General features: G+C 51.8%; 11 protein-coding genes across 11 annotated transcripts; 5 read left to right on the top strand and 6 right to left on the bottom strand.

Annotated features, from left to right (window-relative positions):
• Window positions 1-153: 153 nt before the first annotated feature.
• On the top strand, window positions 154-521 carry RPS21 (40S ribosomal protein S21; the record flags this gene model as incomplete). Its single annotated transcript, XM_064839288.1, has 2 exons — window positions 154-185; window positions 293-521. The coding sequence occupies 2 exons, from the start codon at window positions 154-156 to the stop codon at window positions 519-521; spliced, it is 261 nt and encodes an 86-aa protein (XP_064693030.1).
• Window positions 522-3,172: 2,651 nt separating this feature from the next.
• LTS14_006593 (uncharacterized protein) lies at window positions 3,173-3,609 on the bottom strand (the record flags this gene model as incomplete). The annotated part of the gene is made up of 3 exons (XM_064839289.1): window positions 3,173-3,235; window positions 3,316-3,422; window positions 3,477-3,609. 3 exons carry the CDS (start codon window positions 3,607-3,609, stop codon window positions 3,173-3,175), a joined length of 303 nt encoding a protein of 100 aa, XP_064693031.1.
• A 996-nt stretch (window positions 3,610-4,605) lies between these two features.
• LTS14_006594 (uncharacterized protein) lies at window positions 4,606-5,154 on the bottom strand (the record flags this gene model as incomplete). Its single annotated transcript, XM_064839290.1, has 1 exon — window positions 4,606-5,154. One exon carries the CDS (start codon window positions 5,152-5,154, stop codon window positions 4,606-4,608), a length of 549 nt encoding a protein of 182 aa, XP_064693032.1.
• A 2,512-nt stretch (window positions 5,155-7,666) lies between these two features.
• On the bottom strand, window positions 7,667-8,583 carry LTS14_006595 (uncharacterized protein; the record flags this gene model as incomplete). Its single annotated transcript, XM_064839291.1, has 2 exons — window positions 7,667-8,313; window positions 8,373-8,583. 2 exons carry the CDS (start codon window positions 8,581-8,583, stop codon window positions 7,667-7,669), a joined length of 858 nt encoding a protein of 285 aa, XP_064693033.1.
• Window positions 8,584-9,424: 841 nt separating this feature from the next.
• Window positions 9,425-12,620, top strand: LTS14_006596 (uncharacterized protein; the record flags this gene model as incomplete). Its single annotated transcript, XM_064839292.1, has 3 exons — window positions 9,425-9,718; window positions 9,770-11,887; window positions 11,937-12,620. The coding sequence occupies 3 exons, from the start codon at window positions 9,425-9,427 to the stop codon at window positions 12,618-12,620; spliced, it is 3,096 nt and encodes a 1,031-aa protein (XP_064693034.1).
• A 495-nt stretch (window positions 12,621-13,115) lies between these two features.
• LTS14_006597 (uncharacterized protein) lies at window positions 13,116-13,841 on the bottom strand (the record flags this gene model as incomplete). Its single annotated transcript, XM_064839293.1, has 2 exons — window positions 13,116-13,693; window positions 13,769-13,841. The coding sequence occupies 2 exons, from the start codon at window positions 13,839-13,841 to the stop codon at window positions 13,116-13,118; spliced, it is 651 nt and encodes a 216-aa protein (XP_064693035.1).
• Window positions 13,842-14,639: 798 nt separating this feature from the next.
• LTS14_006598 (uncharacterized protein) lies at window positions 14,640-16,025 on the bottom strand (the record flags this gene model as incomplete). Its single annotated transcript, XM_064839294.1, has 5 exons — window positions 14,640-14,792; window positions 14,848-15,036; window positions 15,095-15,337; window positions 15,410-15,888; window positions 15,917-16,025. 5 exons carry the CDS (start codon window positions 16,023-16,025, stop codon window positions 14,640-14,642), a joined length of 1,173 nt encoding a protein of 390 aa, XP_064693036.1.
• Window positions 16,026-16,503: 478 nt separating this feature from the next.
• Window positions 16,504-16,807, top strand: LTS14_006599 (uncharacterized protein; the record flags this gene model as incomplete). Its single annotated transcript, XM_064839295.1, has 2 exons — window positions 16,504-16,666; window positions 16,722-16,807. 2 exons carry the CDS (start codon window positions 16,504-16,506, stop codon window positions 16,805-16,807), a joined length of 249 nt encoding a protein of 82 aa, XP_064693037.1.
• Window positions 16,808-16,938: 131 nt separating this feature from the next.
• LTS14_006600 (uncharacterized protein) lies at window positions 16,939-18,929 on the bottom strand (the record flags this gene model as incomplete). The annotated part of the gene is made up of 6 exons (XM_064839296.1): window positions 16,939-17,478; window positions 17,533-18,302; window positions 18,395-18,471; window positions 18,554-18,762; window positions 18,812-18,831; window positions 18,914-18,929. The coding sequence occupies 6 exons, from the start codon at window positions 18,927-18,929 to the stop codon at window positions 16,939-16,941; spliced, it is 1,632 nt and encodes a 543-aa protein (XP_064693038.1).
• A 391-nt stretch (window positions 18,930-19,320) lies between these two features.
• Window positions 19,321-21,076, top strand: TPN1_1 (Vitamin B6 transporter; the record flags this gene model as incomplete). Its single annotated transcript, XM_064839297.1, has 3 exons — window positions 19,321-19,351; window positions 19,577-19,854; window positions 19,907-21,076. The coding sequence occupies 3 exons, from the start codon at window positions 19,321-19,323 to the stop codon at window positions 21,074-21,076; spliced, it is 1,479 nt and encodes a 492-aa protein (XP_064693039.1).
• A 701-nt stretch (window positions 21,077-21,777) lies between these two features.
• LTS14_006602 (uncharacterized protein) lies at window positions 21,778-23,040 on the top strand (the record flags this gene model as incomplete). Its single annotated transcript, XM_064839298.1, has 4 exons — window positions 21,778-22,045; window positions 22,118-22,376; window positions 22,434-22,518; window positions 22,573-23,040. The coding sequence occupies 4 exons, from the start codon at window positions 21,778-21,780 to the stop codon at window positions 23,038-23,040; spliced, it is 1,080 nt and encodes a 359-aa protein (XP_064693040.1).
• Between the last annotated feature and the right edge of the window lie 280 nt (window positions 23,041-23,320).

The raw sequence follows: 23,320 nt of genomic DNA on the forward strand, positions 1-23,320 counted from the left end.
CAATCTCCTGCCAAGATTTTTCTGCGCCGCGGAGACTTCCGCATCCCGCACTTCGAATTGGTGGTTGTGCATCTGAGGCCAGCGACATTTTGGCTTGAGCCGCGCAAGTACTACCACATACTCTACAACTTCCTCTTCTCAGAATCAGCCAAGATGGAGAACGAACGCGGCGACCTCGTCGACCTGTAAGCCAGCCCCTCACAAGCACATCAACACATTCTCCCCCAAACCCACCGCATACCAAACCCCAGACCAGAACACCTCCACTGACTCACTTTCTTCCACTTCACAGCTACGTCCCCCGCAAATGCAGCGCAACAAACCGCATCATCAAAGCCAAAGACCACGCCTCTGTTCAACTCTCCGTCGGCAAAGTGGATGAGAATGGGCGTTATACTGGGGAGAACCAGGTTTACGCGCTGTGTGGGTTCGTGCGCGCCATGGGGGAGTCGGATGATTGTGTGAATCGGTTGACGCAGAGGGATGGGTTTTTGAAGGGGGTTTGGAGTGGGAGTCGGTAGGGGAATCTTGTGAGAGAGCTGGGGGTGGGGACATATGGTAAGGGGTCGATTGGGGTGTTCGGGTGTGAAGGGTTGGTGTGCTGACTATGTGGTAGATGGTATGCGATCATGGGAATGTGCGGACTCGGCGGCCACTCGCGACTCGATTCGGCGCGGCATTGGCATGGTAGCGCGGCTGAAGGGCTGGATTTGATGGCGCAGCACTACGCATTCGACTCGACCACGCAGTAGAAAAACAACCTGCTATCCAATCCCATCCCAAATCAACCTACGATTTCAGCGTTTGTTCTGACCCTCTCTTCCACTACTACCTCCCTCGTCATAACCACCCCTCCCACATCCCATCCCCACTTCGGCTACCACAAGGCCTTCGCTTTCCACCCACCGTACCACAGGTAGGTAGGTCACATGAGAGCGACAGGAAAGGCAAGAGTGTGCATAACGGGAAGCTTGCATCGGGGTCTTCACAGAAACCATGCTCTCTGCCCGTGTCGCGCATTCTACAAGCCAAGATTGATACCACCGATTTTGGTGCAAGCGCCTGAATAAGTCTGCAGCTGTTGAGTTTGTTGGCTGTTTTGGGTACAGATACGGGCGTTACATTTTCATCATACCATCATCCCCTTTTCTTCACCTCGTGTTTCATGGAAGATGGGCTCGATGCCGTCTTTCTTGGTAGATATGGTGGCGCTTGCACTGCCACAATGCTTCGTGAAAGCTGCAGCCTGCCCTCCTCGAGCTCGTCCCTAGGTACTTTTCTAGCTACACAGTGATACACTGATTTAAAAATATGTCGAACAGTCTGCACCTCCTTCCAGGCCAATGGTGAACATCATTACGTACTGACCCGCTGTGGACATCGCCGACCTGGAACATGAGATTGCACGACCTGTGAGATGGCAGAAATACGCAGTAACGAACGCTCCTCCCTCTTGCAATCCTCCCACGACAACAGTACGTGTCGCTATCAAGGTCCAGACAATGGCGATGCGGCCAATACGCTGCAGGATCTTGCATACCGCACCCAGGAAGACCAGGAATGGGCACGATTCATGACGATCTGGGCGTGGATTTCTCTGCCTCTTTACATCTTGTCCGCCTACTATGTTGTCTTACCGCTATACAGCTTTATGGCCAGTGTTAACTACAGAGGGTAGGTCATTCTTTCACGTGTCATCATAAAAGGCACATCTGGCATGACATCTCCGGTCTAGCTAATCACTTACGCTTCCAGAATCTCAACAGGCGGCGACAAGGAATTCGGCGACGAGCCACGAATGTACATCCCATTCATCTTGCTGATATCTGTCCTTGCTTGGAGAGTCTGGGCCACTATTTGGTGGATGTGGCCTTCTGGTCACTATAGCTTCCGGGCATTGTTGGTTGCGGTATACTGGGTGTGTAGTATTTATGCGTTGTTTTATGTTGGATGTTATAGTGTTTACCCAAGGAATTGTGGCTTTGGGAGGCAGAGGGAGCATTATTACTATCATCGTCCTGGTGATGGGGATTGAAGTGCAATGAGCTGAGTCGGTTAGTTGGTTTCAGGCTGCTCATTAGCCACTGCACTGCCACGATAAATGTATGTCTGCGGCGTTGGTAGGATACCTGTTGTCTGCAGCCTAGCAGCTTCAATCTGTTCCCGTACAAGATGGATTCGAATCCGCTTTTCGTCTACTTCCATGCTCCACGGTACTGGGCAAGATCGTGTTCATACCAAAGCAGCACTGGACTGCTGCTTTGTTCGACCAGAAGCAGAACAGTATGACGGCACAACACAATGAGCAATCGCCTTTGCTACCAGGAGATGCCACCACAACTGGAAGGCCTGCAGTAGACAGTGATCGAGAGCGAGGATTGAACGACACAGATAGTCGGAGGGGAGAAGTCTCCCAGGGAGCGGCATTCTTCGCCGGTATGGCGTTGCCACTCTACCTCTTCTTCACCTTGATCATCCTCTTGCCAGCCTATGCTATCGTAGCAGTTGTACTCCAGCATGGGTATTCACCCTCATCGCCGACCATCCGACCTACCACACAAGCTGATACATTTGCACAGCGTTTGGAAAGGGCCAGGCCGCGAGTTCGGACTCGAACCAAGGTTGTACTTGATTTTCATCGCCATCCTCACCTTTATCGCATGGCGATTGTGGGTCACTGTTTCTCAGATCTTCCCCGATAGCGGATGGAAGGCTAGGCTGGCGTTTGTTGTGATCTACTGGTTTGCAAGCGTCGGCGCTCTGATCCGTCTGGGATGTGATGGTAGTTTGTACAGCAGAAATTGTGGGTTTGGACGTCAGAGGGATCATGAGTGATGGTTTGATAGGTGGATTCATGCTGCATTGTGAGCTCACTGGAAGGACAGTGTCGTGATGGAGGTGCAGGTAGCCTTATGGAATCTCATCTTCAGTGTTGTCAGGAAGGTATTGGAGTGAGCAAGACATCGGAACATGGAAAGAGGTCAGTTGGTATAGCCATGGAATGATACGAAAGTATGGGGTTAAATCCTCCTGGTCCTTCTGCAGTCAAGTTCAGCCCATCGAAGCGTCTATGAGTGGCTCCGTCACAGCACGACGCAGATGCTGTGGAAATTTTCATTCTGCAGTGCGAGATATCCCAGTCCCTGATTATAATCTGTTGAGCTGAATCGGTCTAGATACCGCCGACGGCAGTACCGACACCACAGCCGATACCACTGAGGATAGAATTGGTGTTCTGGAGGAGTGACCGTTGTCAGCAAACAAGTTTCGATACCAGATTGTGTAGTCGTCGGATGACGAAGCAGACAGACATACCTTCCACTCGAAGCAGCAGTACCCTTGGACGTGGCCCAAGCTAGCAGGATCCGTGGTGCTGACACCGTCGATGCAGGAATATGCGCCGTTCGAGCCAGTGTGGAGAGCTATTATGCTTGTCAGCTAATGGATCTAGCTGGGAGAAATGTTCGGGATAGTACCTTTGACGCAGTTGGTGGCAGTGGTGGAGTCGCAGCACAGTGCCGTACCGCCGAAGCAGTTGTAGGTATCCGTGAGACCCAGGACAGTAGTGGCGGAGGCGAAGATCATGGTGGCAAGGATTGTGAACTGCATTCTGGCGGTTATTGTTGATTGGTGGTTTGTTGAACGAGTGACGTAGAGTTGGTCGTATTAGATTATTTGCTTGTAGGCTGGACTGAGAGAGACTGTGAGAATGATGGGAAGGAGCGTGTGTTGTGATCGACGGTACATCTTGTATATAAGTTCACCAAGGAGTCTTTGGCCATTAGACACGCTCATTAGACATTGCTGCATCATGGCCGTTGGTAAGTGTCTTGCTTTCATATCATGAGCTATTCGCGGTTGTTCTGGCCTTTAGCTTATGCGGTCATCGGGGTGCGTTGCCTCCTGGCATGCTCCTGAACGATGGTATGAGAGACATCCTTGTGGGCTAAGGATCTGCCGGTTGATACTCGCATTCTCATCTAGGAATTCTGACATTGGAATTGACGAGGGTATATGGCCAGCGCAGGGATGGGACTGTCTTTCGGCTGTAATAGTCATCTGCGGCTACTCAACATCACAATCGGGAACATCCTTCCTGCACCATCAGCTGTCGTGTTTGCGATATTGTCCAGGTAGCGTGAGATCTTTGTCCAGCACTCGATCTTATGAGGATGAGACAAACAAGAAGGGGTAGAGTCAAATGTTTCACAAGCGGCGAAGCAAGATGTGAGTTTGTCTCAGCCGCGAAACTTTCGCGATCTCGTCTTCCCGACAACAACAACATCGAGCATTATTGTTCTGTTTCTACCCTGTTCTCTACTCTCAATGAAGCCCATCGCTGCGGTGTAGAGAATTGTTGCTATTTTGACAGAAGGCTGTTATGATCCATTCTGATGGTTGTCTCCAAGTTTGGAAGTGAACGCTCCACCATTGAGAACGACTTCATCTACATTTGCTCTCAACCCTGCGCCTATAGCTGACCGTACTGCCTCCGTGGCAGCTATCTCAGTGGTGGAATGGGATATAGTCAGCTCGCAGAGCCCCCCAAGTAGAACGTAGCGATCCACCATCCTGCCCAGCTCCCAACATCGACTGCATCAACTTCTACTCTCGAGCCTTCGAAGCAGCATCCGCAGTAAGCTTCCAATCCTCTTTGACACCCTCCACAATCGACTTGAACAACTGCAACTTGGGCTTATACCCTGGCCCAGGCCTTGCGTTCCTCCAGAACACATTTCCCACACAAAGCCATTCCGCCTGCTCATACGACAACCCAATCGGCCCCACAAGCATATGAGCAACTCGCGTACACCACTCCAGAGAACGGAAGCCCGTATCGTCAGCTCTAGACCCCTTGTATAAGCCGCATTCAACTTCGATCGTGAGATGCTCCAGGAACCGTAGTTTGCCAAGCTTTGCGAGCGATTGGAGTTTGTGATCGATGTTGATGGTGTTGCCGAAAGGTACCAAGAGGGTCATGCGTCGATTCACGTCGTAGTGCATGAGCAGGCATTCGTCGCGTATCTGGCGGCAAGTAAAGGAGAGATCTGCGTCGCCCTTCTCGATCATAACGGGATGATCTCGATGAAGGGCGAGGACGAAGACGGTGGCGCGAAGCTCTGGTGGGAGAGCGCCCAGGGGTGAGTGATCCATCGCTTTGTAGCTGCTTTATTACGATGGTTGCTTGTAGCAGTGATGATTGCGAGTTGTCGTTTCGACGATGGCCAGTGAGAGAAAATTGGTAACCCGCTCCACCTTAAGACCGACAGTAAGATTATGTGACGCACATGCAAGCGCAGGGCAGGCGCGAGGAGTTGGTCTGAAAGCGTTGACATCGATCACATGCATCGCGTCAAGGCTACATCTCGTACCGAACGATAATGAGATCGATGGATCCAAGCGAGGGCCCCAAAAGATCATGCTCTCAAAACGACTTGACGCCTAGCCAAAGCCACGAAACGGCTCCAGCCCATAGTCACCCTGAGTCCCCTTAATGAACTAACGCTCACCCGGTCGCTCCTTACCTGGAGTCTACATATATGAGAGCACTTCCCACCCATTGCAGATCATTCTCCGGCGCGCAAAGCCGACTACGGACATACTACCCTCCCTCTCGTCTTCCTCATGCTTCAGAGATCTGGATTTCGTGGCAAACTAGCCCATTGTCGATGCAGCGCGGCTGTGTGTGCTGAACGGGGCAGTGGTGACTTTCCACGCCAAAAGTCTTGGTCCGATTCGACTGCCAGACGAATGCGCGCTATCGAAGTCGTCGACGTGTGTTGCTCGCAGGATCTTGTGGTCCGAAGCCTCTAATGCCACAACTCGGCGGACGGCTGCTACTTTGTAATCAAGGGACGGTCAAATGTCTTGACACAAGCGAGCAGCACCTCCCATAGAGCGAGCAGTCCGATGATCGACAATGTACATCTATGGATCAGACTGTCCGTACTGTGGGCTCAATCGATGCATGAGACGTATGCCCGTGGCATTAACGTATCAAACGGAGTCATGTGTATCGAAGACTGCGTAGCTCATTAGCATCAACTCCAGAACCCAGCTTACCGTACAGTCTAATGCTGAATTGGACCGCTCACTTAGGACGATGCCAGGGCGTAGAAAGCTCAGAACGTATCAACTAAGACGACTCTTTGCTCAAAGATACATCGTCGCGAGGCTGCAATGCCACATAGCGACTGGAAGAGTAGCAATGGCGTAGGGATGAGGCACAAGGGTCAAGCCAGCTGAGACAATGCTCTGCCCAAAGATCCGACATTGCAGGGCCATTATGCCATATAGCTGCTGAAGTAGAGCCAGTGGCGTGGGGATATAACACAAGATAGTAAAGCTAATCAAGATGATTCTCTGCCCAAATTACCGACATAGCAAGACTGTGGTGCTATGTGACTGCTGAGAGAGTATCGGTGGCGCAGGGATATGATGCCAGAGAGTCAAGCCAAGTAAGACGATTCTCTGCTTTAGGACACAACGAAGCAGGGCTGCTGTACCATGTAGCTGCCGAAGGAGTGGCGATGGCGAGGGGATCCTATGCAAGACGGTCATAGTTCATCTTTGGACACATCGACCGCCACATCACGACCGGCTTCACTCTCTGCAGATGCCTCCCTCGGTATCAGAAAGTCAACCCTTTATGGCCTACTGGATGGCATCAGCCATCATCTTGGATGGTGAAGCTTGGCGTCAACAGCAGTACGCCCAATCCAGCTGCGTCAAATATCAGAAGTAGATCGCAGTCGACATAGATCTTTCCAGTGGCCTCAATATCTCAGCGTCCTTGTCTATCGTGTAAGACTTCCCGTGGAAAGTTTCGACACAAAAGTCCTGCTGGTTGCGATATTGTGATATGGATCGGAGTCGCTGTTGGGTCGAAGCTGCCCAAGATAGATCACATCAACAACGATGCGACGATCGTGTCGTGATGCAGACCCTGTCGAGAAGATCCGGGTGCGCATGGCCAGAACCATATATGAGATGTCACAAGTTGGCTCGAAGATGGCACAGCACCGAGTAGGTGAGGCTCCATATGAACAGCATAGGACTAGTCTTATACCAAGCAGCCACATCTTTGACGTCGACGCGACACCATAGGATAGCTGATGGGATGGCATCTTCGTGGAGATGTCATCGAAGATCTTCGAACTCGCATGCCTGGTGATGTTGGCCATCTTCTGACCATGCTGAATTCCAGTAAAAAACCTGTGCGTGTAATATGCGGAAGTGGAGACTGCATATTGAGGAGGCGCCAGTTCCCTGAAGCATGTTTTCTCGCAATTCTACACACCTCCGTCTTTCAAATCCTACTTCCTGGCCATGGCAACCTTTGAGCTACATGTATTGGCAGCATGAAGATGCAATACCAGGTCACGGCAGGGTGTGACGCTGGATTGTTTCATCCAGTAAGTCCATCATGGAAAGTGGTAGAGGCTGGTTCTGTTTCGCCCGCGCGACGAGTCTCTCTTGTCAACGAGTACTGTCGATATGGAGGGCAGTAGATGAAAAAGCGTTGTTGTCCGGACGTCGTCCAAGATCGTCGACTCGCATGCTTGGGGATGCTGGCTGTCATTTTGCATTGTGCTGTATGCCCGCCAGAGGCCGAGTAAAGTGACAGAAGAGTCCAACTACCATCCGTTCATGCACGTCCAGCGATCTACGCCCGCACCTCCACAACCCTACCCATCTCCGCCCTCAAAGCCATACTAGCCATCGCAGCCTCAATCCCAATATGCCCACCCGACACAAGGGTATCGTCCTCCCATCCCCTCAGCGGACCCCATTTCAATTTCAACCCACTCTCCTCAATACATCTCCTCAACCCAACCACCAGCGGCGAGTCCTTCTTGATCACAGGAAAAGCATCGATCTCAACCGTCTCCAGACTAGGCACCTGTTCGAAAATCTCCCGAAGCAGGTCCACGCAGAACCATTTATACGTATCTTCTTTGGCTCCCTTGCCTCTGAAACCCGAAAAGATGCCATCTGCTGGGTCGATCTCGACGAATAGTTTTAACACTCTCAGATTCACACACTCTCGTAGTCCCAGAGTCTCGTTCGCGTTTTGATTCTTGGGAGGTGATGACCATCCTGGTCCTATTCGCCAGCAGAGCGTGGTTATGGCTTCGCGGTAGTGTATTGGGAGGCGAGCGAGGAGGGGCTTCTTGGTGTGGAAGAAGCGGCCGTGGAAGGGGTAGAGGAGGATGGGTTGGGAGTAGAAAATTTGGGAGGCTTCGTTATGGAGACGGTGGGAGATGAGGAAAAGGGCGAGACGGGGGTGGATGGTCCGATAGTTTTGGGGGTCTGTTGTAGTGATATGTGGTCAGAAGAGGTTGTGGGAGATTTGCGGAGCTGGTGCTTACCGAGATCGATGGGTGGGTTGGGGACATGTAGTACTTCCTCGTAGATTCTTACTCGCAGCTCTGACGGCAAGTCGAAGAGGCGGAAGGGCTGTTTAGGTGTTGGGGAGACATCGCGTGACTGGATGGCTGACGGTACGGTCGAAGGTGTAGTAGACGTCGCTGCGCTTGTCACGACGGAGGCAGTCTTCTTAGTCCTTGCTCTTGGCGGCATGGCGTGGTGTATAAGAAGGGCAGGCTCGTGGGTGTGTAGGAAGTGTATAGAACAAATTACAGGACTATGAACGAGGAAGTAGATAGGTACGAGACCGGGAAGGTGCAAGCCATATTCCAGCAATGCAGTAAAGCCTATGCAGCCATCTTTACGGCTGCGTGGGCGAGGGAGTGGTGGTTGGTAGGTCTCGCGTAGATCTCAGCGATCATGGCAGACATGTGTATCAAGCTCCTTCGGGTGTGGACAGGGTCGATGGGTGGCAACACGGGAGCGAATTACTCCTTCGAAGTAATTCGAGATGAAAGAGTATGTCGGCAGATAACGGGAGACAGTTGTCATACACGATTGTCGAACTGCTTCTTACTACGGCCTGTATCAGTCTCCCCAGTATATATCAACTTCAAGGCCAGCCTGACGGTCCGAGAAGCCTATTAATCTGCACTGGGTGGAATCAACTTTTGTTGAAGAAAAGAAGAGATCGTGCATGGCGGGATTTTGGAGTACAGTATTGACGCAAAATGCTGCACGTGACATGACATGGATGCATCAACTAGGGCCCCATCGGATCTCGGATGCATAAGTCGTAGGTATGGGTTGTGATTTCGTAAAGCATATGCATGTGAATAAGAAGTCGTAATCGAAACATGAGTGACTTGCGAGAATGATAGCAGGAACACCGCAATAACTACTCCCGGTTCCAATGCATCACAAACCGACTGGCTAGTACCCACTGTCACTGGATCCGAAGAAAGGCGTGTGACTGGAGAACAAGATTCGTGCCTTCCTTTCTGGCCAGACTGCCACGCCACCACGACCTGACCTCAAGATCTCGCGCTCCGAGATGCCCTCCTTCTCCATCGAAGTCGAAGGCGAAGTCAACCCGCTCACCGAGCACCAGCTTGTCCAAGTCCTGAGTTCTGCTGCTTCTTCAGATCCAACACAAATACAGTCCGGCACGAAGCAGCTACAACAATGGGAGCGCTCCCCTGGCTACTACAAGCACCTGCAAAGCGCATACATCGACACTCGACTTCCTGTGGAGCTTCGGTATCTTGCTGTCATCCAGCTCAAGAATGGCATCGATAAGTATTGGCGCAAGACCGCGACCAATGCTGTGTCGAAGCAAGATAAGGAGGTATTGAATTCTGCGTTCAGAGCGGTGTTGTTGAGCTGACTGGCTTTCTAGGTAATTCGATCACGTCTTCTACCAAGCATCCTGGACGAGGAGGACGAACGGCTGGCTCTGCAAGATGCCCTTGTTATTGCGAAGATAGCACGATTCGAATACCCTCACGAATGGCCAGATGCACTATCATCGTTGGTCGACGTACTTCGATCGCAAAGCCAAGGACCATCTTTACAGCTGGCCAGAACACTTCTCGCACTACTGGCGATCGTAAAGGAACTGTCGACTGCTAGATTGCAGCGTTCAAGACAGAACCTGCAAGCTGCTTCGCCTGAGATCGTCTATGTCCTCAGCTCATTATACGTCAACGCGGTCGAGTACTGGCAGAACAGTCATAGTGAGAGTGCTGCCAAGCTGGCTCTCATGGCTATGAAAGTGCTAAGGCGACTTTTGATAACAGGCTACGAACATCCTGGTCGACACGATGAAGTCGTGAGAATCTGGCACACCACGCAGCAGCATCTTCAGACATGTCTGCAACATCGTGAACTTGAGAAACTGGCGCTGCAACTTGCGAAGCTCCATCACGAGATGACTCGTGAGCATCCGGCCTCATTTGCACTTCTACCCAACAGCATGGACCTGGCACGTGCTTACTGGGGCCTTGCTCGTAGCTTTGGCGAGTCAATAGGCACACATGACTGCGTCCAATCCGCTGTTGCAGCTGATCTCATCGGCATGGACGGCGACGCGGATGAGAAGCCAACGACGGAGAAGCTGGCGTTGCGCGGGCTGCTAATCCTACGAGCATGTGTGAAAATGGTGCACAGTCCAGCACAGACGTTCAAATACCGCACGCCAGAGGATAAAGAAGAGAAGCGCAGGGCCACTGAGCTTGTACGACAAAGTCTACTGTCATCACGATTCGTGCAGGAGATCATGGAGGTCGTGGTCTCGCGGTTCTTCGTCTTCCGCGCCAGCGATCTTCGCCAATGGGAGGAGGAGCCGGAAGAATGGGAGAAGCGTGAAGAGGGTGATGGTGAGGACTGGGAGTTCTCATTACGCTCATGCTCTGAAAAGCTCTTTCTTGATCTCGCTATTAATTACAAGGATATGCTCGTGCATCCCCTCCTGCAGGTGTTCTCTTCGGTCGCTACAATCAAGAACGATAATGTGCTGTTAAAGGATGCACTGTATACGGCTATTGGTCTTGCCGCGCCAGTAGTCTTTGAGCAGCTGGACTTCGACGCCTTCATTCGGGATGTGCTTGTTGCGGAAGTGCAGATGCAGAAGCCGGGATATAATGTCCTTCGCCGTCGAGCCGCGATCTTGCTTGCCCAATGGATCGGCGTGAAGATTACAGAGCGAGGGCTAGTATATCAAATCTTTCAGCACCTGCTTGGTAAGGATGATCCTCTCAATGATCAGGTCGTAAGAGTCACAGCAGGCCGCCAATTTGCCACCATCGTTGATGACTGGGAGACTAGACCAGATGAACTCCAAATTTATGCACAAGTCATCATCAGGCAGCTCATGTCCTTGATCGAGGAAGTCGAGCTCACCGAGACAAAGATGGCGCTACTCAACACAACCTCCATCATCGTTGAGCGCATGGAACATCGCATTTCTCCCTTCGCCGAGGGCATCGTGAGCATGCTTCCCGCCCTATGGGAAAGCTCAGGGGAAGAACATCTCATGAAACAAGCCATCCTCACCATTCTTGTGCGCCTGGTCAACGCTATGAAAGCACACTCGGTACCTTTACACAGCATGGTCCTCCCTATCATCCGTGGCGCTGTTCAGCCAGGCTCGGACACGGAAGTCTATCTTCTTGAAGACGCTATGGATCTCTGGGGTGCCATCATCACGCAGACGCCTCAGCCGGCTTCGCAAGAGGCGTTGGAGCTTGTGCCTTCGCTCTTTCCGGTTTATGAGTTTGGGTCGGAGCATTTGCGCAGTGCGTTGGGGATTACGGAAAGTTATGTTCTACTCGCTCCAGAGTTCATGCTTCCGAGGGCTGTGCGCGAGCCGTTGCTTAAGGCGCTCGTGGACTTGCTTGATGCGCTTACTGGTAAGCCTGAGCCGCATGGGCTTGTCTGCAAAGTAGTGGAACAGTTGATTAGGGCTGCTGAACGAGTGGATGGAGTGGGCGCTATCCAGCCACTGGCTGAGAACATGGTGAGCTCCTTCGACATTACTCTGACTTTGCCTCCTACTGACGGTGTAGTCTCGAACCATCCTCCCACATATCCTGCGCTGCCTCCGAAGCAGCTGGGTAGCCCACTGCACTACTGGCCCGAAAGCGAAAGATCCGATGGTAGACGGCATAGTAGAAACCGACTACTTCGTCGTCCTTGCCCGACTTATCCTCGCAGACCTCAACAGCTTTAGTAGCGCTGTCGAAGCCGGCTCTCAGAGCATCCTCATCAACGGCAGCCCAGCATCTCTAGACGAAACCATGAAGTGGCTTTTGGAAGAATGGTTTTCTCATCTCGAGAACATTGGCGACCCATCGCTTAGAAAGCTGATGGCACTCGCGCTGACAAAACTCCTCGAGACTAATCGCCCGTTCATTCTGCTGAATCTACAGAGTCTGATGACGATGTGGACAGACGTAATTGTGGAGTTGCGCGAAGCGTCCGAGGATGCAGGTAACGGTGACACCATGGCTGATTCGCTTGTCTATGGGCCTGCGCCTGCAGCTGAGTCGTTGGAGAGCCCGGAGGATGCGAGGAAGAGGGTGTTGACGTGTAGTGACGAAGTGCATACGATTGGGCTACCGGGGTGTGTGACGCAGGCTTTGGGAAAGGTGGTGGAGGCGTGTGGTGGGATGGAGAGGTTCCAGCAGGAGTGGCTGATCAATGTTGATGAGGATGTCGTTGCCGGTTTTACAGGGCTGGGGATCATGTGAGGATATTGTAGAAGCACCAAAGACGTCGACGGAAGAGTCTCCATACTGCGGTGCAAAATCAGTGGAGTGTCTAGTTCTTCTGGTGAGTCGGGCACTATAATTGCTAAACTCCAAGGCACGCTGATCAGGTTCCAGACGTGTACTGGACTGGGAGAGGTGAGCTTTCAAGCTAAATTATAGACTCAATATCTACGAAAGGCAGATCCAATGGCCTTTTGTCCCGAAACGACAGACTTCTAGATGGACGCCTCGCTAACCATATACAACTTTGGCAACCTTTGAGCCACTGCATCATTCCAATCAATTGAAGATTGTATTGCCGGCTGTCACGTTGATCCTAGCAGTCTCTGGGATCGTGAATCGCATCTCAGGCACTCTCATCAAGAGCGTCGTTGCCACTCGCGACTCTACAAAGGTCACCATCCGGAATTACTGGATCAGTGCACGAACTGGTCAAGATAGGGGCGCTCTCACTTCATCCCCTCCCACAACGTCCTAACCAGACATTGGCGAACCTGGTCGACTATCCAGCCTTTCATATGCTGGTGGTGGTGCTTCGGATCTAACAGCATTCTCGTATGTCGGCGGCGCCTCCACCAACACCTCTCCGACTCCTCGTCGAACATGCATAATTTGCCTTCCTTGGTATGGTGGACTCGCCGGCCTCCGCTCCTGATCCTCCGCATTGTCGAAATGCCTTGCCCAAATGCTCACTGGCGGTGTCACGCCACTCGGCGCTCCACCAACAAAACTCGATGAGCTTTGACCTGCTGCTGCTCGTTGCTCTTCCCGCGCCGCTTGCACGGCCTCCAATCTTACTTCCTCCGCCTTATCGTACGCCAGCTCTCCATCGTTCTCTGCTGAAGAGGTGCTTTCGTCACTGTTCCTTCTCCGTCGGCAGAATTGGGTCATCCATCTTTCTCGCTCGTGTTCTTGCATAACCAGAAATCGCACCCATTCGCCAGAGGTCAGTTCGTCTGGTTCGATGTCACGGATGCGCAACTGGCTGGCGGCTAGATGCCGACGTGCGATAGACAACGGCCGATTTGTTACAGCCTCCACCTGTAGAGCTCCTAGACGTCCGAAAACTGTTAGATAGAACCCATCCGTGCTCAGATATGATATTGGTTCAAACGATCGCTACTTACCGAACCCACCGTTGCGGATCTGCGGCGTATTATACATTGCGGGCCGCGTCCTGCGCGGAGGCCGAGAAGGCATGTCGAGGTTTTCGATGGTATGTTGCTTTGCCTAATGGTCGGAGGATAATTCGTGAACGGCAGATGAATGTTGCAGTGAATATCGCGTGCTCTGCGCCAGACTACAGAGACCAGCCAAGCTGGGCTCGTGATAATTGCTCGGCACAGTCACGCACACAGCCTCCTACTGTATGCAGGGCCCAGACGTCCAAGTACAGCTCGAATCGTACGCAGCTCGATTCCTGCTGGCGATAGTTTGGGTGACTTCGGACGATGGTGGCGTGTACGGCTTCCGTATTTGCTTGAACAAGGACTAGAAATTATCGAACAGAATTGCGACAGCGCATGATACAATCTACAACGTTATACTCTCGGCGACGACCGCATTCACCAGGTACCAAGGTTACGGCAGCATCATCGAGCCTTTAATCAACTCATGCCAAGCCATGATATCGCCGAAGTCTCAAGCGGGGAGCACGACTGAAGTGGGGGAGCTTCCGGGCTGGATGCATCCGACGATCCGTAATCCACATGTTGGCTACATTGTCATGATGCAATGTACTTGTGATTGGTTATTCAAGCACATCGACGGCTCGCTTGGCCGGATCAATCCGCAGAGTCTCTCAAATGGGAAGACTGAGGTGCAGTTATCCGTGCTTGGCGACACGAATACAATCAATGTGGATTTAATGCATGCGCGTCTAGAAAAGCTGTTCTCGGACCAGACGACCGCTACGCTAGGAACTATTATTGCGACCACGAGGTGTATCAAGCCAACTAATGACTCGCTCCGTTGACGTGGAAAGCAGGTGGTCCATCATCATAACCTGGCAAGTGGTCCATCAGGCCGAACAACGCCAAGGCATGCCTTGGTGATGTCCTTGACACTATTGCACCCAGTAAGCTGCATACATCTCTTGAACTCATTGTAAAGCGTATCCAACATCAAGTCGACACCCTTTTGGCCATCGTACTGGAGCACCATCAGCACGCCTCACAGCATGAACCTGCTATCGAGTCCAACTCACCGCAAGACCCCAAATGGCCGGACGACCAACCCAAACGTGCTCGGCACCTAATGCCAGGGCCTTGAAAACGTCTGTCCCGGCCCTGATACCGCCATCTACATGAACTCGTATCCTGCCAGCTGCGGCCTCAACACATTCTGGTAGGGCATCTATGGTTGATGCAACGCCATCTAGCTGACGCCCGCCATGCTGCACGAGCACAACACGTCAGCATAAAGGCCCGCGGTGACTCACAAGCTACACGTACGTTTGAGACAATTATTCCATCACAACCCAGCTCGACGGCCTTGAGTGTATCTTCCGCAGTAAGTACTCCTTTGATCCAGATTTCCATCTGACTAACACTGCGAAGCCAGGGAATATCCCTCGTCCAGTTGTGAGCATCGTCATTGAACGAGGTAAAGCCATCGTCATGACTGGTCTTCCTGATCTTCTCGCTGTCGCGCTCTAGTATCGGAAAGGCCAAGCCAGCAGGGGTTCTGAAATCGTGCTACATAAGGAGAGATAAGTGTCAGTGATTCTGTTGTGGCATGATCGAAGCGAAGGGTCTCTCTTGACCTACCCTCCATTCATTGTACCGCATACCAAGCACAGGTGAGTCCGCCGTGAGGAAGATAGCCGAACAACCAGCAGCCTCAGCATTTTGAATAATCCTTAGCTCCAGATCACGATCTTTCATGGTATACAATTGCATTGCATGTCGAATTGGTCCAATGGCTTTACCCGCATCACGAATCTCCTTGGCAGAGTAATTTGCGAATGAGGAGATTGCCATGCTGATGCCGAGCCTCGCACAGGCACGTGAAGTAGCTAGTTCGCCACTTGGGTGTGCCATAGCTTGCAGACCAGCTGGCGACACGCCAAGTGGGAACTTCACTTGTTGGCCGAAGCATTTCGTCGAGGTGTCGACTTTCGAGACGTCGACGAGAACCCGTGGTCGCAGGCGGTATTTTGCGTAGGCTGTTGAGTTCTCGTGGATTGTTATCTGATCAGTAGAACCAGAATTGTAGAAGTCTAGCTTATCGTTAATGTTGCCGATATCTTCAAAGAACTTGGTGTATAAGCGTACCTCTAGCACTGTCTGATAGCTTCTTCGATGCTGCTATGCGTAAGTCTTCGATACATAGTATCATCTCATCGAGATTCTTGACCGGTATTGGTATGGGATTGCCCGCCATCTTGATCAGATTACCTAGATTGAGTAAATGTTCGACACGACGAAGATCTCGGTGATCAGATGAGACGAGTAGTCGGCGTACTTACAGTGCAAGTTCGATTGAGGCGAGCTGTGAGATTCTCAAGAAGAAAGCTCGTCAGCTGGAAGGAACTAGTCTGAACAGCTATCGTGGATCTTGCTCGTTGGCCCTAAACATGCAACTTGTTGATTACCTTATCTACTTGCTAAAGCCTTTACGGCAGACAGAGAATACCGTTCGGAAGTAATGTCGTCAAAAAGCAGGCCCTCTCAAGTGCCAAGTCGTATCAATCCGAGTGCCGTCGAAGGATTTGAGCATGTGCTCAGCCTTGTGACGATCTGGACGAGCACCAAACCTAGAATACGCGAAACACTTATATACGTATAAGACCGTAGTACATGCAGCATAGCTACATTTCATGGTAGCAGACGTCTCGTAAAGATAGTACACAATCACAAAGATGACCGAGAGCAAGAAAGCAAAGGAAGTCCGACCAGATCCCGCGCTCAAATGGGGAGTGACGCCGGGCAAATATCCACCAGCATATACCAAGCCTGAAGAGGAATATTCACCAGAAGAACAAGCGAGCCGGCAGAAGATGAGAGAAAAAGGTGTCAATCCTGGTACAAGCAGCTCCACAGAACCGGTACTAAACCCGTACATACTAATATGTTGTAGACTCGAAGGCTCAGATGGACGCAGCAACGAAAGGTACTTTTTGGAAGAAGTGGACGGGTATGAATGGATTTTTTGGCATGGGATAATGTTACCGGCAGTCGACCTTTCTGGTGGAAGATAATTAACTGGGTATCACTACTACTACATCGCTAAACTATTAGCAAGCACAAGACCAACCAACCCTCCGTCATGAGCGCCGTGGTCCACCTGCCAACTTCTACCCGACAGACTCTCTGTTGTGGGCGGCAACTGCCTCCAGCCCAGTACCACCATAAGGCGAATCAGCAGCGCCGTCTGCATCTATGTCCTCGTCTTCGTCTTCAATCTCGATTGGCTTGTTGCCGTTGCCGCGAGCACCGTTAGCAGCGCCAGTGGCGGCATCATCAACGACTTCCTCCTCTTCGCCCATACCGTCTACATCAGGCCAGATTTGACCCCACAGTGAGATGGCCTGCCGAAAACGCCGCTCACATGCCATCATTTCTGTCTTGCCATTACCCGTAGTCTGTGCATTGGCGACTTCGTCCACAATAGACTTGCAGGCCGAGACGAAGCGAACGAAGTTGGCAGATGTCCAGTTCTGTATAAATGCTTCGTGTAGTGCTGTGATGTGCTGATTTTCGCCGTCCATACGCGAACTCCCATACATGTTGGAGCTTGTCTGGCCGGGAGTGAGGTATGACGGTAGTGAGTAGCTTGACGAGGCAGGCATGGTCGACATTAGGCCGCTCGCGTACTGGAATGAGGTGCAGAAGCACTAGCGGGCTGTCAGTATCTATACATGACCGCACAATTCCTAAGTCCCACTTACGTGTTCGGTAGCCCACAGCACGACCAGACCCTCAAGTAGACTGCTCTGCGGGGACGAGGCACTTGAGAACATATCAATGAAGCCTTGCGTGGCAGGATGCGGCTCCTCGTCGTCAAATTCCAGATCGTACTTGCGCTTTGTGCTCTCCAGGAACTCAAGCTCCTTTTTCATGTTGTTGACGGCGGAGCAGAGCAAATCGATGGCCCGATACGTTGGGTCTTGGGTAAGATTGCTCGTCTCTGGGATGCGGGTCTTGCCGATGAGCGATCCAACGAAAGGCACCAGTGCTCGAGAGATGTGAATCTCTTGGGCAAGCCACTGGTTCAAGGCTGCTGCTGACAGAGTGCCGACTCCCGCATGTGACAAGAAGGGCTTCTGCGTGGCATCTGTCAATGCGACGGTCAATCTTGTGACAAGATGATTGGCCAGTGAGGGCTTCGATGCCTGTACTCGTGCTGGTGTGTGCTGATTTCCTGTGCTTTGGCGTAGCTTGTTAGGACCACGTCGTGCGATCATGCCAGCCAGGGCGGGATTAGGTGCGCCACCACGCCAGACTTCGCCATTGCCTTCGGTAGGCGTGGGCATGAGCCCACCATTTGCAAGGGCCTCCCGACCTTCAGTCGAGCTGAGGAAATCTCGGCAGGTGGCCAGATGTTCGACTTGGCGAGTAGTGTTCTTCGCCCGGACGAATCCGCAGTGCTTGCAGCGTACGCGCATGCATTTCTGTGATGCCGTGTCGTCCCAGAACTCGTCGAATGATTTCGTGATATCTATTCAGCATTAGCAAGACATGTGCAAGTAGCAGATATTGAGCCTAAAGCAGTCGCCAAGTGACCGTATCGCCGTCGTGTCATTCACTTACCAAAGTTAGACCGATCACGTGTGAATGTGGGCGTGGCCTGGGCAGGAGCATATCCACCATATGGTGATTCGTATTCGCTGTGCGCAATGCTTCGTCAGCATTTCAAACATATCATGGCATATTCGGCGAGCATAACGCGCGAATGTGAAGCCCACTTACCCTTCGCCTTCAACATTTGAGTCCCGCTTGTTGTAAGTATTGGCAGGCGGGATATCCTGGCCGTTACCCTGCGCTCGCCAGGTCATGTACGCCTGGCACTTGAGAAGGTGGTCTTTCTTGCGGTTCAAGGTCTTGATGTTCCCAGTCCAGACCTTGCAGTGGTTACATTGTACGCTTTCGCCTTTCGTGTCGGCGTCGACGGGCGTGAACTACCTGCGTGAGTATTTTTGGCAGGTTTGCCAAGGCGCTCCTTCTTACCTGGCTGTGAGTATATGTGTCTGTTGGGCCTTGAGGTCAGTGATGTTGTCCGATCGTGTAGGCGCGCATGCAACGCATACTGAGGGATTAGTGGCTACTTACCTGGTGGGCGAGGCATGATGGCGATACGCGACGTGTTGGCACAATGCCCCAATAATGGCTCGCTAATACGGTCGCGATAACTGCGCGTGTGTAACGACGAGAAAAGAGGAGCATCAAGGTGGCTGGAAAACTCGACATAACGGCCGCTCGTTCCGCGCTAAGGCGTAAGCGACAGGCCTCCGCGCTGGACCCTGTTACATTTGGTAGATACGAAATCTTATGGCGTGACGTAGAGTTCAGTGTAACAGACAGCAGAGGATGTAGAAAAATCCTCTAGTCTCTTGAGCTTTAAGTACAGTCAACCTACGCATTTTTCGGCGTTGACAGGAGTGCATCTTCTCCGTACGCCTCATCTGCTGTTGTAGACTTCAGCGTTGTACAACACGACGCCCCGAACCTTCTTGACCATGACTCAACGCCACGCCGACACAGTCGAAAGTACGCAACTACAACCATCATGATTCTTACAGCCAAGGCCATACCCTGGTTCAAGTCGAGGTACTGCGTAAGCTATAGCATGAGCCGGTGCTCGATCTCTTCGCACCTGCCAAGAAATCCTGCTGAGAACATACGGCCTGAACTTGAATCTCGGCAATGCGAGCGAAAGAATCATGCTTTCCCGCCCTCTGGATTCAATCTGAGCGAACACTAATTCCTTGGCAGTGCCGGAACACAACATACAAGACCCTGCAGAAGCAGAAAAGGGCTCTCGCCATGATTTGCATAATGCCGCTGCCGATGGTGCGGCAGAAGTCGAAAGTGGCGGCCTTAGTCGACTTCTGAAAGCCTTCGAGAGGACTCTAATCAGATATAATCTGGAGGCTCGAGGTATACAGCGCGTTCCACCCAGCCAACGCCATGACCGAAGTCAGCTTGGATTCATGCAAGTCTTCTTGCTATGGATCTCGATCAATTTGGCTGCGAATAATCTGACGCTGGGTGTAAGTAAAAGACCTCAAGAAACGTCCGGAATCTGGGCATTGACGATCTCAGATGCTCGGACCAGCAGTATTCTCATTAAGCTTCTTCGACGCCAGTCTCTGCGCAACCTTCGGTGCTGTACTTGGTAGTCTGCCTACGGCCTATATCGCCACCTTCGGTCCCCGCTCCGGCAACAGAACCATGGTCTTTACACGCTACATCATGGGTTGGTGGCCAGCCAAATTGATCGTAGTTCTGACTTTGGTCATTTTGCTGGGCTATTCACTTCTCGACGCGATCATCGCTGGTCAAATCCTTAGTGCTGTGAGCACTAGTAACGGTCTCACCATCGTCGTTGGCATTGTCATTGTGGCGGTCATTACGTGGATCATCACGACGTTCGGATACAGCATCTTTCACTGGTATGAGCGATATGCTTGGCTGCCACAATTGATTGTCATCTGCATCCTAGCTGGAGTCGCTGGCCCGAAGTTCGATCTCTACACTGATCCCGCTGCCGAGCTGGACTACCGCACTGTCATCGGCAACAGACTAAGCTTCTTCAGCTTGTGCTATGCGGCTGCGGTCACCTATGCCTGTGCAAGCGCCGACTATTTTGTCTATTACCCGGAGGACACGCCGAGGTGGAAGGTCTTTTGGGTGACTCTTCTCGCACTCGTGGTTTCCTTTACTTTCGAGTTCGTGATCGGCATAGGTTTGACTTCCGGTAGAGCCTCCAACCCTGATTGGTCGAATGCATACGAGATCTCGCAAGGAGCACTGGCTGTGGAAGCCTTGAAGCCGTTAGGCGGCTTTGGCTCGTTCTTGTCAGTCATACTGGCTCTCGGGCTAGTGGCAAATCTCATTCCGCCGACTTACTCCTCTGGTGTAGACTTTCAGGTCCTGGGCCGCTACTTTGAGATCGTGCCCCGTGTGGTGTGGAATACTCTCGGTTGCGTCATCTACACTGTCTGCGCCATTGCTGGCCGAGAGCATCTAGCAGAGATATTCACAAATTTCCTGGCTCTCATGGGATATTGGGTCAGTATATGGTTCGCCATTGTACTCGAGGAGCAGTTCATCTTCAGGCGGAAGCAAGGCTGGAACTGGGAGGCTTGGAATGATCAACGGAAGCTGCCTATTGGAGTTGCTGCTTTGATCGCTTTTGTTATCGGCTGGGTGGGAGCGATACTTTCCATGGCGCAGGTGGTGAGCCGTATCGCAATCAACAGCTCCGTGTAATGAATGCTGAAACCTCGCAGTGGTATATTGGACCAATAGCACGACTGGTTGGGGAATATGGTGCAGATGTTAGTCTCACTGTCCACTTTCTTGATGTCCCGACTTTGCTGACAGAATGGTAGATGGGTAACTACGTTGGCTTCGCATGGGCCGCCCTTGTGTTTCCACCACTACGCTGGCTAGAGTTGCGCCGATTTGGAAGATGAAGAACTATTTGTAGCCAATATTCGCGCATTGCTGAATAACAGTGGCCTTCAGGAGCATGAGAGAGTCACTGGTAGTCATTGCTGCGTTATCGACAGATAGTACGGATGCCAAGATCAATTATAGATATTACAAATCAGACCAGAAGCACTGTGCCATGCCCACCGCGAGAGTCGTCTGTTGCCGCACAACATTTGCCGGTGTTCGGCATCAAAGGAATGCAATGGAGTTCACGAACGCCGACTCCGTAATGCTGCACTTCCACCCTTCAAGCATCCATGGCCCAATGACTAAAGACTTCGTCGGGCCAGCACGCCTTCACATTTGTCAGCCATGGCTGGACAGGGAAGTAGAAAGTAAAATGGTCGATATAAAGCATGGAATGTCAAGGCCAGACCTTGCCGAAGCAGAACCTGCTGATTAGCATCTTCGCATACTCAACGACGAGGCCATTAGCTGTACAGCACGAGCCGACGAAGATTTTGAGGCATCTCACCATGATCAACCAGAACTACGGACTTATACGTCAAGGCGAGGGTAATGCAGTGCTGAAAGCTATCCCCATTCCCAAACTCAAGGACGACTACATCCTCGTGCGCACCGTGGCAATTGCGTTGAACCCAACAGACTGGACAACCCTAGATGCTAAGGGCGACGACGGAACTCTTGTGGGTTGTGATTATGCTGGCATCGTGGAAGAAGTTGGCGAAGCCGTGGTGAAGCAGTTCAAGAAAGGTGATCGTGTGATGGGGATTGGTCATGGAGGTAAGCAACCGCGATCTCTTCCTCACCGTGCCGCTGGTTGGACTCATGATATACTGACATGCACGCCTGCAGGCAATGATGCCAACCCTGAGACTGGTGCCTTTGCGAGATACATCGTTGTTAAAGGTGACATACAAATCCGAATCCCGGACGATGTATCTTTCGAGACTGCTGCAACAGCGGGAGTGGGTCTGCTCACCACAGGCTATGGCCTGTATAAGATCTTGGACCTTCCTTGGCCGGAGGTAAGTCGCGGGCTGAGCGAGGAGTCGATCTTGGTCTTTGGGGGGAGCACGTCGACGGGATCGATCGCGATTCAGTTTGCTAAGCTGTAAGCATCAATGAGTTCCGGTTCAAATGTCGCGGATCGCTGACCTGGATTAACTAGATCTGGCTACAGGGTCTTGACAACTTGTAGTCCGAGGCATTTCGACATGGTCAAGGAGCGAGGTGCTGATATGGTGTATGATTATGTGGGTCAAAACCATTCAAATGTCTTGAAAGAAAAGGTCGCTGACTCCTTGTAGCGTGATCCACAAGTCGGCGAGAAGATCAACGCAGAGACGAACAACAGCTTGACCAAGATCTTCGACACTGTAGCCATCGAGTCTACAGCTGAAGCCTGTGCCACCGCCTTTGGCGCACAAGGAGGCCTATACTGTAACCTCCTTGGTGCTGAGTGTCCGCGTAAAGACGTCAAATCCGAGTTCTTCCTCGGTTACTCCATGTCAGGCCAAGAATATATCTTCGAAGGCGATAGCTACCCTGCTCAGCCGAAGGATTTTGTGTTTGCAAAGAGGTGGGTCGAATCGGCGGAGAGGTTGTGGGAGCAAGGGAAGTGGAAGTGTCATCCCGAGAAATTGTTGCCTGGTGGGTTACAGGGTGCTGTGCAGGGTATGCAGGCTATGAGAGAGGGCAAGGGGCCGAGTGGTGAGAAGTGGGTGTACAGGGCTGATGAGACTGAGTGGCCAAACATGAATGACGATAAACTGTGATCGCCAAGGTCTTCCCGTACTGATGATGCTGAAGTCCTCTTGGATTGGATGTATCAGAGCTACTTCTTTGCTGTAGCATTGGCCAGTGTCTCCCTCCGATCCATGGCCATCAATTTGGATGTCAGAGAATGACTCGCTTTGGTCCATTGAGGGTCGGGAGGTCGAACCCATCTGGTGGCCTCCGACCTGAACCTTCAGCCTGCCGTGAACGGGATGAATAGGTAATGTTGCACTGGTGTGAATGTTGATGGCGACGTTGCCAATCGATATAGCTCGTCAA

The sequence above is a fragment of the Recurvomyces mirabilis genome, assembly GCF_035927965.1.
Source record: "Recurvomyces mirabilis strain CCFEE 5264 chromosome Unknown scaffold_17, whole genome shotgun sequence".
NCBI classification, from domain to species: domain Eukaryota; kingdom Fungi; phylum Ascomycota; class Dothideomycetes; order Mycosphaerellales; family Teratosphaeriaceae; genus Recurvomyces; species Recurvomyces mirabilis.